The 14280-nt window shown below is 39.2% G+C and overlaps 1 protein-coding gene across 7 annotated transcripts in view; it reads left to right on the plus strand.

The window, feature by feature from the left end:
• SPATA6L (spermatogenesis associated 6 like) overlaps positions 1 to 14280 on the plus strand; it is a 55896-nt gene that overhangs the window by 21443 nt on the left and 20173 nt on the right. For 6 of the 7 annotated variants that reach the window (XM_036021677.1, XM_028526025.2, XM_036021676.1 and 3 more), the window contains 5 exons: positions 2551 to 2628; positions 5668 to 5907; positions 8510 to 8612; positions 11302 to 11336; positions 12092 to 12288. In XM_036021677.1, coding sequence (XP_035877570.1) covers positions 2551 to 2628; positions 5668 to 5907; positions 8510 to 8612; positions 11302 to 11336; positions 12092 to 12288 — 653 coding nt within the window. The remainder of the gene's footprint in view (positions 1 to 2550; positions 2629 to 5667; positions 5908 to 8509; positions 8613 to 11301; positions 11337 to 12091; positions 12289 to 14280) is intronic. The other variant, XM_036021678.1, reaches the window with a different exon arrangement.

Genomic DNA, 14280 nt, shown 5'->3' on the forward strand with positions numbered 1-14280 from the left:
ATTTCTTCCACTCAACTGTGGCTTTTTCTTTGTATTTCCATATTGTTTTATTTTATTCACTTGATACTCTTGACAGCCTCCCTCCCTCCTCACTTCCCTTTTACTGCTGAGGTCAAGATTTTTTTAAAAAGATAATCTGTTTTCTTGTTAGGTGAGGACTGAATTTGTAAGATAAGCAGGGAGAATATTATTTTTTTAAATTATTAACTTTTAGTTAATTTTATGTTTTTGTGTAATGATTCTAGAAAAATCCTACTGTTAAATCCATTTATTGACCTAACCATCATCGCCATCATCCCATTGCTAAGATGATGGGACAAAACAGAGCCTGTAAATTTTCGCTCTAAACTATTATGCTAAAATTGGTGCTGCTGTGAAAAAGAGAACACATTCCTTCTCGTTGTCTATAAATCATTGCCAGGAGTGGAGGTTATTTAAGGTGAGCAAGAGTGTGTTACAGGGTGCAGATTCCTTCCTGGCAGGGACCCTCCTCTCTTCTCCAGGCACAGTGAGCCAGAATGTGAAAAACTCTTGAGCAGCTATAGGGATAGTGGTTGAGTATGGCCTAAGATCATCTGGGTTCAATCCCAGTTTTGACACTGTGACTTAGGGTAAATTACTTAATCTACCTTAGTTTTCTCACCTATAAAATGGGACTAATAATAGTTCTTTCTTCATAGGGATATTGTGAGGGTTGAATGAGGTAATATATGGATAGTGTTTAGCATAATACTGCTGTATAGTTAAGTGCACAATGAAGGTGAGTTGTATTTTATTGTACTGTCACTGAAGGTTTAATACTGCCTCCCTGTGAGGCAGTACAAGTCCGTGCAAGAGACTGTACAAGTCTGTGACTCAAGAGATGACTTGTTCAGGCTCAGGCAACTGAACCATGGGGGACCAGGGGCCTGCCACACATGTGAGGTCTTGTGATTTCACCAGTAGCACTGTGGAGCCTGGAACTGCCCCCAGTCCTCTTCTTCATCTGGGCAGTCTTGTCAGCTGGAGGTGATGCTGTACTGGTCATGGCATTATATGTTCTTTATCAAATGCTCCCTTGGGTGATCTGACCCTGTGCAGCACCTGGGCCCTTGTGTTTATAAGCCCAGAAATTTTGAGCCACCAGTCTACACTGAGTACTCTTAAGGGCATACTATTCATTCTAGAGTTCTCCCCATACCACAAAAAAGGAGCTAATGTAGGTTGTGTCTGTTAAGGACTTATTTTGTAGACAAGAGGAATGCACAGGGGTGGATGTGTATAGGAATGAATACACAGGAAACAAGCTGAGTCTCCCTACCCCTCAGGAGGTAGCATGGGGTGACGGGAAGAATATGGGCCTTGCTTCCCGACAGTTGCAAATCCTGGCTCTACCAATCCCCAGCTGTGTGACATTGGATATAATATTTGATCTGAAATATATATATTTCACAATATTTTAGACAATGTGATACTTAGCAAAAATAGGAGTATCAAACAATGCGACAAAATGAAGAGTTTGGAAATAGGTCAAATGAACATAAATATTTTGTATGAGATATAAAGCAAGTTTTTCAAAGCCAGTAGGTAAGGAAGGAGAACTCCTATCCCTCATGTCCCCTAGGTAATCTAATCTCATTAGAGTAGCTAACTGCATGGACTCTGGAGTGCCTGGGTTCAATAGCCAGCATTGCCATCACTAGCTGGGCAAGTTACTCTAACTCTGTGTCTTAGTTTCCTCCTCTACAAAGTAGAGATACTATTAAGACCTACCTTATTAGGTGGTTTTGAGAATTAGATGAATTCCTACATGCAAAGGACTTAAGTCAGGACCTGGCACATAATACAACTTGCGTGTTTAGCTATTATTACATATTATTTTTATCTTTCATCTTTATTGGTATATAATTGACAAAAATTGTATATATTTAAGATGTACAACTTGATGTTTTTGTGAAATAATTGCCACAATCAAGCTAATTAATTTATCCACCACGTACTGTTACTAGTTACCATTTTCTTCTCTTTTGTGGTAAGAACACCTGAGATCTTAGAAATTTCAAATATCTAATAACAATATAGTATTGTTAACTATAGTCACATCACTGTACATTAGATATTAGATGTCCAGAATTTATTCATCTTGCATAATTGAAATTTTTGTACCCTTTGACCAACATCTACCCATTTCCCTTATCCTATAAGCCCTTGGCAACCAGCATTCTACTTTCTGCTTCTATGAGTTTGACTATTGTAGATTCCACATATAAGTGAGTTCAAGCAGTGTTCATCTTGTGGTGTCTGGCTTCTTTCATTTAGCATAATGTCCTCTAGGTTCTTCTATGTTGTTGAAAATGGCAAAATGTCCTTTTTTAAGGCTGAATAATTTTTCATTGTGTATATATATATATATATATATTTGTTACATGTATATTTTAAGTAATGCATGTGGATTATGCCAACCACACAAAAGTGCAATTAAGTTCTTGCATGATTTCAAGTTAGAATGGATGGGCAAAGAACCTGTTTCCAATAATTTTACTTGCCTCTTTTATGCTGTTTTATTTTTAGGGCATTGCTCCAAAAATAGAGTTTTCTACAAGGACAGCCATCAGAGAATGTGTGCTTCTGCATAGAAACAGATTTCTTGTAAGTATAATCAAGAAGTCAGTAATAGAAATGTCAAGAATTTTCTCCACAAATTTAAAGAACTAGGTTTATCAAGTTTAGATGCAACTGGATAAATAGAAACCTGGAGACTTATTGCTAACTTTGAATTTCTATAAAACTGTTTGCCCAGCTTGTCACATTAGAGTGAATATGTTTGACACATTCATCATGGTACAGTTGGTGGAACAGAATGATCTCAAGCTAAGATCACAAGTTTGACATGTAAGCTAGTTAGTTTTTTTGGTGGTTGTTGTTCCATGATTTTTACTCTTGATCTTATGAACAATAGTGTTTCCTTATTTCTTCTTCTGAGGCTGAAGGTCAGAGTGTTATTGTGGGCCACCTTTGGTCATTGTGGAGGGTCTTGGGGCATCCGTGAGCACTCCCTCCATTTCATTCTCTTGTTCAGTCCAGCTTCCCCTTCACCCTAATTTCTTTCTGTGTTTCTTTTACCTTATTGTACACAGTTTTGTAACAATTTAAAGTCCTTTCTAGAACATTATGGAGAATGAATATAATGTAATTTGTAAAGCTTCTTTGAATACTTTGCTTGTCATCCTAAATCTTGCCTGATCCTTCAAAAGACCTTGAAAATGTGGGGTGTGGGTACTTAATCACAAGAGTCTGTGCAAATCCATCAATCCTCTGGGCATTATAACTCATACAGTAGGAGACCAATGATTAATTTTAAGGAAGTAATTAGCTGCTTTTCAGTTTTTCTTTATTTACCCACTATTTTCTCCAATTATATGTATGCACAGTGAATTTTTCCATCTATCTTTTTTCCTTAAAACCTCCATATATATATGTGTGTGTGTGTATATAAAAAATTATATACATCTTTTATATACATATACATTTTATATGTATAATATATACCTTCCTCCTATTTATATATATTTATACATAGGAGGTTTTTTTATACATATAAATTTTATATGTCTATCTTCCTTTTATATATATGTATATGTGTGTGTATATATATATATGTAATCTTCCTTTTAACTTGTAAGAGTAATATCTTTGCTCTGGCCAGGTAGATCAGTTGGTTAGAGAGTTGTCCTGATATGCCAATGTTGTGGGTTTGATCTCTGGTCAGGGCATATATAAGAATCAACCAATGAATGCATGGATAAGTGGAACAACAAATTAATGTTTCTCTCTCTTTCTCTTTCTCAAATCAATCAAAAATAAAGTAAAAGTAATATCTTTTATTTTTTGTCATAACGAGCGTATCCCACTTATTTTAGAAAATTAGAAAATAGAAATAAGCAAAAAGGGTATAAAAATAAAAATTATATGTCATTTTTACTATCTAGAGATGAGTATAATTTTTTGAGTATATTCATCTATACAACACATATACTTTTATTTAAGGATCAAAATCATACTATACTGCATATTATTTTATACCCTTCCTTTTTTCACTTAATATACCATGAACATATTCTCATGTACTTAAGTGCTTTTTTAAAAAATCCTCACCTGAGGATATGTTTATTGATTTTAGAGAGAGAAGAAGAGAGGGAGGGTGGGGGAGAGAGACAGAGGGGAAAACATCAATGTGAGAGAGAAACATCGAAGGGTTGCCTCCTCTATGTCCCCCGACCAGGGATCAAAGCCACAACCTAGGTATGTTCCCTGACTGGGAATTGAACCTGCAACCTTTTTGTGTACCAGATGACATTTCAACCTACTGATCCACCCAGCCAGGACTCCTTAAGTACTTTTACACCAGGCAAATTGTCATGGCTTCATTGTATGCCATTGCTCAGTAACACCATAATTTATTTGGCCAACCATTTTCCTAGTTGGGAACTTAACTGATATGTCACAGTCCAGTCAGGAAAACGAACCACACATGTTATTTTAACAGAAAGATTTAATGAAAAAAAAAAAAGGCTAAACAGAGGCTGGAGTACTGAGAGGTAAAAGGAACACAGAAGTGATGGAGATAGTAACTGCAGGAAGCTGCTTCCACCCCTTGGGACTGAGGAAACAAATGAAAGAGTTTGGGTCATCGAGAACATAGAAGCTTGAGGAAGAGACCCCATAGAAAGGGAATCCCATAGGAGAAGGACCCTGTGGAGGGGCTGCCTTCCTGGGTGTTTCCTCAGGAATTCAGAGGTAGGACTTAGATGAGCTGGGACTCAGACCTCTGAGGGGGGCCATCGCTCATAGCGAGTGCCTCAGCTCCTGTGGGGCTAGACTCAAATCTCTGAGTGCTGGTATGTCTGAGGAGGTCACACTAAGGCTAGTTCTGGGATTATTGGAGTGGTGGGAACTATACACTGGAACCATGTGCTGTTGCCAAGATAAAGCATGGTTGCTGGGCTGATGCTGACAGGAATAGAATGCAAAACTGGCAGTGGTCAGTTCTGCCTTCTTGGTGCAGTCTTGCAGGCTCCCTCCAGCGCCTCCTAGTGGTGGTAGAGTCAAATGATAGCAGGAGAAGGAGAAGGGTTTTGCAGAGTGACAGCCCTGTATTACAAGCAGAGTCTAGAAAAGGTGGGTTTGTAGTTGAGAGGCAATTGCTTACTCACAACTTTCCAATATAGTTGGTTTCTCAGTTTTGAACTGTTATAAAAATATTTTTAGCTAAACACATAGTCATAATTATTTCCTTATAATAAATTCATTGGTATGAAATTGCTGGATCTGACTATATACCAGATTCTCTTAATCTCAATCTTAATATCTGTGTATTGATCGATCATCTGTCTATGACTGGGGGAAGTTTCTAATACTTACTGTCTCCTGATACAAATATATCTCACTCACTGTTATTAACTGAAATACAACATAATAGCACGTTATAAATACTAGTAATGTTAAGCTGAACTGAAGAAAAATTAAGTAGAAAAATGCCCTTACTTGAGTTTCTGTTTTACAAATTTGAGATGGTCAGTTTTCTACCTTAGTTAAAGTTCAATTAGGTATAGTTATATTCTGATTAAATTTTCTTTTTTTTATTTTTGTTTTAAAAAGTATTGTTTTCTTTTTCCTTTTTGGTTTCAGGAAGAAAGTTATAAGTCACGAAGTCCTTTATCTACACCATATGGACCAAAATTCCCCTTAAATAATACACATGGGAAGCCAAGGGAGCATAATCTCAACAAATCGCCCCAGAGCATGCAGTCCCGGGTGCCCTCTCCATATTCTACCAGGCGTTTCTTCCAGGACCAGCCAGCTCAGCTGAACCTTGGAAATAACTTCAAAATCTCCAGAGAAAGCAAACCTCCATTTGTAGTTAGACATGTGAGCTTAAAATTATCTTTTGGAGTTCTTTGGAATGGTCAGGGTATGAATGAGCTCAGAATACAGGAAGTTTAGGTCATAAAACTAATTGGTTAATATTAAATAAAAAAGTATTCAAACTCATGAAAGGCAAGGACCTACATCCAAGATTATTCTATCTAGCAAAGCTATCATTTAGAATGGAAGGGCAGATAAAGTGCTTCCCAGATAAGGTCAAGTTAAAGGAGGTCATCACCACTACCAAGCCCTTATTATATGAAATTTTAAAGGGACTTATCTAAGAAAAAGATCACCTGGCTGGTGTGGCCCAGTGGACTGAGCTTCAGTCTGCGAACCAGAAAGTTGCTGGTTCAATTCCCAGCCAAGGTACAGGCCAGGTCCCTGGTTGGGGGCAAGAGAAAGGCAACTGATTGATGTTCCTCTCACAGTCTTCCTCCCTTCACCTCTCTAAATAAAATCTATTTAAAACAAGATTAAAACTATGAACAGGAAATGGAGAAGCCACAGAGCTTATATGTACGACCCATTGATATGAACTAAGGGGGGAATGCTGGTGGGAGGTGGAGGTGCAGGGTGGACCGGAATAAAAGGGAGAAAAAAATGTGACAACTATAATAGCATACTCAATAAAATATACTTAAAAATATTAAAGAGGGAATTCAAACTGAATAATAACTGATTAAATTATGTTTCCGTCCTAGAGTCATGTTTAGGAAATTCCTATAAAGATGTTTTATACAGAGGACTTGCTCTCTAGAAGCTATCCCTGCTTTTAATTTTTGAAAATTGTTAATTAAGAGTGTCATGGCAACTGTCATCCAGAAGAATCAGTGAACTAATAGGTGGAAGACACATAACAAAGGCTGGCATATACTCTGTATCAATCTAAAACTAAAGCTTGGCCAGTTTTAAAGAAAACTGCTTGAAGTTTTAAATGAAGTTGTTGCTCATTGGCCATAAGAGCAGGGAAAATATATATGCAGGAAGAAGCAATAATGTACCATAGTCAAAGCCCTTGATTAAATTTATTTTAGATTTAAACCTCAGAGAAATTGGCAAATTTAATTGCACTAGTTCTTTTAGTCTCCTTAAATGTTTTGACTACTATAAAAAAAGGAAAATATTGAAATATTCAAAATAATTACTTATAGGCTCACCAGCATAATAAAAACAACTACATAATTTATTTAACTTAATGCATTTTCTTTCACCTTTTTATATTCAAAAGGCCTTATTTTTCCACAAAGCTGTAATTATACTATAATATATGTTGATAAGTTTCTCAATTTATACAATTAATATTACATTACAAGCATTTCTAATATTTCATATTCTTCTTGACACCATTCTGTGTTCTAGTTCATGACTTATTCTCCAGCAGTTCTTATGATTCTATTAGTTAACTATTGATATTATAGTCAAATTGATAATTTGACTTAAAGTCACCAGTGGTGATGTCTGTGCATTTGATATCAGAGAGGAAGCATGGTAAACCCCAAAGTCATGCTGTCGTTGAGATGACCATGTTCAGAGTTGATTTTTAGCTAGTGCGGAGATGTTCTTTGGCTAAGAACACAGAACAGCTGTTTTCTTCATGGTGACTTGGATAAAAATGTCTGACAAAAATCTAGCAACCAGTCTTTCAACATGGCATCACAAAAATATTATCGAATTGAGTTTATTGGACAGTCTGATTTATTCCACTTGAAATACATTTTTGTAAAATACAACTTTAGTCTGAGTTGTTATGGGATAAATAACCTTAAAATCTTGGTAGATTTCTTAGGTAATAAAACTAGCTTGATATTTATTTCATTGAACAAAGTCTTATCTAGCCTTTACTAAGTGCGAAGCTCTTTTCTAAGTGCTTTATACATTCTCTTTTATTTAGCCAGATTTCCTGATATCTGGTGTTGCTTTAAGTAGAAGCATTTAAGTTTACAAGACCTAATGTTGTGGAGACTGTGAATTCTAATCAATATATTTCTTCAAGTAGAATGAAGAATAATGTTATAACCTCTCTTCTTGAAATTAAAACAACAACAAATAAACAAAGTAAAAAAAAATCCAGCAACTCTCCTTATTGTTTTTACCTGTTTACAGATCACATTGTCCAATTTGTGAAAATATGGTTACTTTAAGTAAAATAATATAGTCACTCAGACTGGCAGGGGATGTGGAAGCTGAACGGTCATCTTGTGATAATCCCTCATCTTCAGGGAGAAGCCCACCTAGGCCAGCACTGCTCAGACTGGGAACACGAAAATCTGCCCTGTTTTAAAAGAATGCAAAATGAACTTCACTTGCTCTTTTCTGGGCTTGATCCTTACCAGTGGTTAGAATATAACTTGTGTCCAACTTTAGTTCTTTACGCTAACGTTTAGCCCGTCTCTCTGTGACCTGGCCTCAGTGGAGATAGGGATAGACTTCTCTTCCTACCGGGATAATATTGAATGTACATGGAGACTGTGATTTAGTTTATTCCCAACCTTCTTTTCCCACTTGCATGAGCCACGACAGAGGGGGAGGAAGGCATTACAGGTAAGGTGGAGAGGGTAATACAGGCTATGGTGGGTTCAAATCTTATTTCCTTTTCTTTCAGGTGGACAGTGCAAAGCCCTTTGGTGAGAGTATTTCAGAGCATCATTCTGGGAAGTCTAGAAGAAAATCCAAGTTTTCACACTGTCCCTTTCCAATGAGAAGAGGTATTCAAGTTTCTTGTTACTCCTGTACATTTCCCTATAGGAACAAATGCACCCTACTTCTAAATCTTTCATACTGTGGAGTCACAAGTTTCTTTGGATGCTTGGGGTTGAACTTCAAGTACTCTCCAGCTGTGGGGTTTCCAGGGAAGGAGTTTCCATGGAGCAGAGTCAGCCGAGAAGCTGTTCCAGAGTTCCCCTAGCTGCTGGGGAGACTGCTCTGACTAGTGTGGTCCCCATGTATGCTCTGGCAGCATTTGTGTCCTGGCTGGGCTGGGAAAGCAGGGAGCAGCTTGTTTGGTGCAAACTCCTTGCAAAGGCACCATTGATAGCTAACAAATAAGACACACCATTTCTCTGGATAGGAAAGAGCAGGGTATCGGTGATTAGGAGACATAACATTTGCTTTATAAGAGTCCGTGTTCGTGAGGAGGTGAGTCAACTCTGCCTGCAGCAGTTATTCACCTCAGACTTTCAGGTGTCGTGAAAATTGAGGTCATCAAAGAGCTTTCATTTATGTGGATGATATCTATTAATATTTAGCACATTAGAAATGAAAACTGAGAAATTTGTAAATGTAGCTTTTTGATATTACACTTGATCTTAGATAAAAGACCAAGAAGTTATGTAGCTTTTTGAAAACTCCATTGTATAGTGATAACCGAATGAGTAAAAAAGGCAACTTATGTCATAGTATTATTAGGAGAATGGTTTTGACCTTGCAGATCCCCTGAAGGGTCCGGGGACCACCTGGGGAGGTCCCTGGACCACACATTGAGAGTCCCTGGGTTGAAGCATCCCGTGGAGACCTTTGCCTTTGATTGAAATGCATGAACTGTGCCAATACTGAAGGTCATGGCAGTAAAGTTCAACCATTCCTCAACTTAATAAAAATTATTGGGCTAGAAAGGGATGATGGTGGCCCATTCTCTTCCTCCTGGTGGGACTGGACTGGTACCATCCCTGACAACAGGGTTTCCTATCTTAAGCCTAAAGGTTTATAGTTTTAAAGTGCTGCACAGTCTCTTCTGGCAACTGAAGCCCGTGTCCTTGGATCCTGGTGACTGACTGCAGTCAACCAAGGATGGAGTATCCTTCTGACACAGAAAGTGCTTTATCGCCTCTGACATTTAATTTCAATCCTTTGGATTGAAATTCACCGGGGTCGCCTGTAAAAGCAGCACCATCTTTCCTATTGCTGTGAAATCCGGCAATAGCAAATGTCCTTTCCCTGAGAGGACCAGTTGGGCTTAATGCTGGCCCAATTATGATAGGACTCACACACGACATTGGTCTCGGCCTTTATTTTTTCCCTATTCTGGCAAGTGGAGAACTAAGGTTCCAAAGAGGTTACAGAATGTGTACAGGTCACACACCAAGTTTTTGGCATACTTATATTTCGAGAAGACATTCAGACCTCTGGGCTCAGATCCTGTAGCTTCCAAGCCAGACCTGTGCTTAGGCCACCTGTCAGCTCATTCATCCAGGCCTAAGGTAGAGCAAAGCAGTGCTTCTCAGATTTGAACATGCATTTGTATCACCTCGGGATCTGGTTAAGCTGCAGATTCTGACTCAGTAGGGCTGGGGTGAGGCCTGTGAGCTTTCTTTTCTAACAAGCTTCCAGGTGATTCGATGCTGCTGGTCCACGGACCTCACTGTGAGAAGCAGAGGAACAAACGCAAGCCCCTGTGGGAGGGAGTGTTCAAAATTGCGAGCAAGGGGACTGTAGCCGCAGGTTTGTGGCTGTGTCTGAAAAAGGCCTTAGCATTGCCCGTTCCCTGCCCAGCTGGGAGAAGGGAGCATCTGGGATAAGAGGGACGCGCACATACCTGCCTGCCCAGAGGACATGACAGTTTCCAGACTTTCAAATCTCTTTTTAGAGTTTCCTTCTTACTGCCAGTGGCACAAGGGCAATCAGTAGTCAGGGAAAGCCCCTCTCACTGCCTAAGCCCCAGTCACACTGCAGGAAGCCACGGGAGCTCTAGCATAGTGTTGCAAATGTGCATTTCAAAACCACTTTACTTCTCAACCTAGAAAAATCCAATTTAGTCTTGGTTTTGTTTATGTGTATTAAATTAATTCACTTCCTAGTCATTCTCACCGTTCTCTGGCATGGGGCCTATTTACTCATTCTGAGTAGTTGGGGTAATCGTAATGATTTACTCTCTTGCCGTGTCAAGTTTCTCCAAGCTCTCATGTCTTCGTTGTCCCAATTTAACATTTGTGTTTACGTTGAACAAGTGTCCTCAAGAGTGTCTGCCTAAATAGGATTCCACGAAAACCACATATAAAGGGAATGGCAGAAGCAGCAGCATATATGAATTTTATATTTGAAGCACATGGCTTTCTTTTAGGCTCTGAGCACCTGGGCAAATATGAATTTCCCCAGCTGCTTAGGGGTTACTGAACTTACTGTTTCACTTTAGACTCTCTTTTACCCTTCCCATATCCATATGTGCTATCGCTAACAACGTAACCTCATTGTTGACTTCACGAGGACAGAATAACTCATAGAACTGCTGTGGCTCGGGGGAGACTTCAAAGTGATGGTGTAATTTGCAAGGGAGCATTTCAGTTCTCTAATAATTCATTGTGTAATGCTTTTGTACTGCTGTGGAGTAAGTGTAACAGCAGTTGTAGGGGGTAACTGGTAATAATGAGTCATTGAATCACCTCTTCCTCTTTCTTCTAGCATCTTCTCTTGACAGCCTTGCCGCTAACATAAAGGTAATTTTAGAAGTAGCATTTGTAAAATAATTTATTTCCAGCTATTTAATGTCAATTATTGTGCTTTTCTCCAATGACTGGTGGAAAGTACGTTTCTAGCTAGTTCTGCTTATGGAATTGCTGTAGTTTAACTGGAGTTTAAGAGGTCCCCAGGCTCCACTGTCCGCTTTGCCTTGCTTTAGTTTGTTTTTCCCCTTCATAGAAACTGTTCTCATTTGTAGGATGAATCACTAGTGAGGGTGTTTGTAGGCCCAATACCTACTTTATCTGTAGAATCATCCTTGCTCCTTATCTAATCAGATAACTTTTATACATAGAGGTGGTAAATTGGTTTGTCAAGGTGCAGAGGCAAGGTTCTGTGTTACAACATGGGGACAGATAGTATGCAAAGAAGATGGAGCATACTGTGCTTCTGTTATGTTAGAGCATTTAAATGTTTTGTTTAAAAATTATTACCTTTCCCAAACCAAATAATCCCCAGTCTTCACAAGTTTAGAGCATGAGTTTATTTTGGCTTGTTAATATATACCTGTCAGACATACAGAATTTTAGTCATCTTTCCTTGACCTTGAGTCCTGAGCATTTTGTCTCTAGTCTTCTCTACGCCCACCCCTCTTTTATACCAGGAGATACCCCAGGGCAGGTATTCCTTCCCCTTGCCCACAGTTCTCTTCCTTGTCCCACTCCACCCCAGTTTTGAATTAAGCAAAGAAAAGGAAAACTATTACTAAAGAGTAATGCACATTGTCACTCAGGTTATCAAAGAGCCAGATGAACGGATTGTTTTAAGGAATGAGTCACCGTCACGGTTAGATTCAAGTAAGTTTGGAAAGCCCTCGCCCAGTTATGATAACCAAGGGGATGCTGATTGCCGCCTGGAAACTTCATTTGCCACCTCCCGGCACTCCAGATCTCCCAGCCCTCGTCTGGATCGGCCCCTTTGCCGAGCAAGGTCAGCAGCAAGCTCCCACCTCTGTGCTGGAAGAGTGCCTGTGTCTGGCAGGGGTGAGGCCGGTCACTGTGCCAGTCTGCTTCCTCAGGAATAGTCAGCTGGGGCCCCTTGGTACAAAAAAATTAGCATTCCTTTCCAGATCTTCCCGAAAGTAAAAGCTTAGCCTTTTCGCTTGTCCCTGGAACACACATCTCAGGATGTTTGTTGAGAATGGAGCAGACAGCTAACTTGGCATAGATACTATTTATCCATCTTTAGATGTTACATATTTTAAAACAAGCTTTTGATTCCACCAATATAAAAGTGTTCACTATAGAAAATTTGGAAATTACAGAAAAACAAAAGGGAGTGAAAAATATCACCCACAGTCCTGTCACCCAAAGACAAACATGAATGATGTGTGGATATATTTTCTTTCTCTTTTTCCAGACATGGTTTCTTGGTGTGTTTATATTATTGCCACAAACTTTAAAAACTGTGATTGCATATGTCCAGAAGGCAGGCCAGAGATGGAGAGTGGGAACTTTTATTTTCCAAACTTCACTCTCCAGCAACGTGATTAACTGTCCTGTTTGCCCAGGACTGTTTTAACCCTGATGGTTTGCATTCTGGGGAAACCCCGTAGTCCCTGGCAACCAGGGCAGTTGATCACCTTAACTCCCAGGAGGAGGCACTGCAGATAATGTTAGTGAGATAGTTGTTCTGAATAGGAGATGTGCCGTCTGCTTTACTCTGCAATGTTAGTGATGAGAATAAGATAAATCCCTATGTCAAAATAACAGTTACTCACAAAGGGACTCATAGGAAATATCTTAAAAGTGTCCCTGAAATTTTAATAGGAATTATGTTAAGTTTGAGGTAGACTAAGAAAGTGGTGGTGCATTCTTAGTGTTTTTCAGAAATGATAGAAAAACTTTATAGTAAATGTTTAATCATGGGCTTGAGGAAACTAAATCAAGTCTTTTAATAAAATCTATTAAAGAATGTGAGTTTTTGATAAGTTACTGTATTGAGAGAAAATAATATAACATAGATTTAAAAAAATTGACATTGTCCCCCCCAAAACAGGTGGTCAGAAATATATTTATACCCCCTATGTGCCTGGCCTGCATCTCTGTCAGGTTATCCTGTTTCTACCGTCCTGGGATGTGGCAGGTTGGCAGAGCAGGAGGGGTACCTGAGAGATGTGAGGATAGAATTGATTTTAAGTGGAGAGGGAAATAGCCATCAGCTGGTGGTAGGCAGGAAACTTGAGCTGTAGTGCTCATTGTCTCTGATGTGTGCAATCTGACACAAACACTCGGCCTTTTAGGCTTTAGTTTGCTGAGCTGTAAAATGAGGGTAATGATCAAACATCTATCCTCTGACAGCCACAAAGTGCTTCTCTTCTACCAGAACTGAAGAACTTCTCTTCTACCATGGCTTTTATCCATGTGCCTAGTTTTTCTTTTTCTTTTTTTTTTAAAAAAGAAAAATCTAAATGATAGATTTACTGGATTTTATTTATTTATCTTTAGAGAGAGGGGACGGGAGGGAGAAAGAGAGGAAGAGAAACATCGATCAATTGTCTCTTGCAACGGGGGGCCCTGCCCACAACCCAGGCATGTGCCCTGACTGGGAATTGAACTAGTGACCTTTTGGTTCGCAGGTTGGCACTCAGTCCACTGAGCCACACAAAACTAGGGCTTGCCTAGTTTTTCTACATCACCTAAACCCTTTATAATCAGCATAGCACACTTTTTAGAGAGAGTGAATTGAGTATCGACTTACTGAGCACCTTTTATGTGCAGCGTACATGATCGTGACACACACATCCTTGCTCTCTAGTAGCTCATACACTAGATAAGGGAGGCAGGCATGCCCCCATGTCCTAAATGTGAAATGGATTGTGATCTGCACTTGACAGAAGTACAATCCAAAGACAGGGAAAGACGGAGCAGGAAGAGGCTAATTCCATCAGGAAGGAGATCTAAGAAGGCCTCATTTCTTCTT

This window comes from Phyllostomus discolor, chromosome 3, assembly GCF_004126475.2.
Source record: "Phyllostomus discolor isolate MPI-MPIP mPhyDis1 chromosome 3, mPhyDis1.pri.v3, whole genome shotgun sequence".
NCBI classification, from domain to species: domain Eukaryota; kingdom Metazoa; phylum Chordata; class Mammalia; order Chiroptera; family Phyllostomidae; genus Phyllostomus; species Phyllostomus discolor.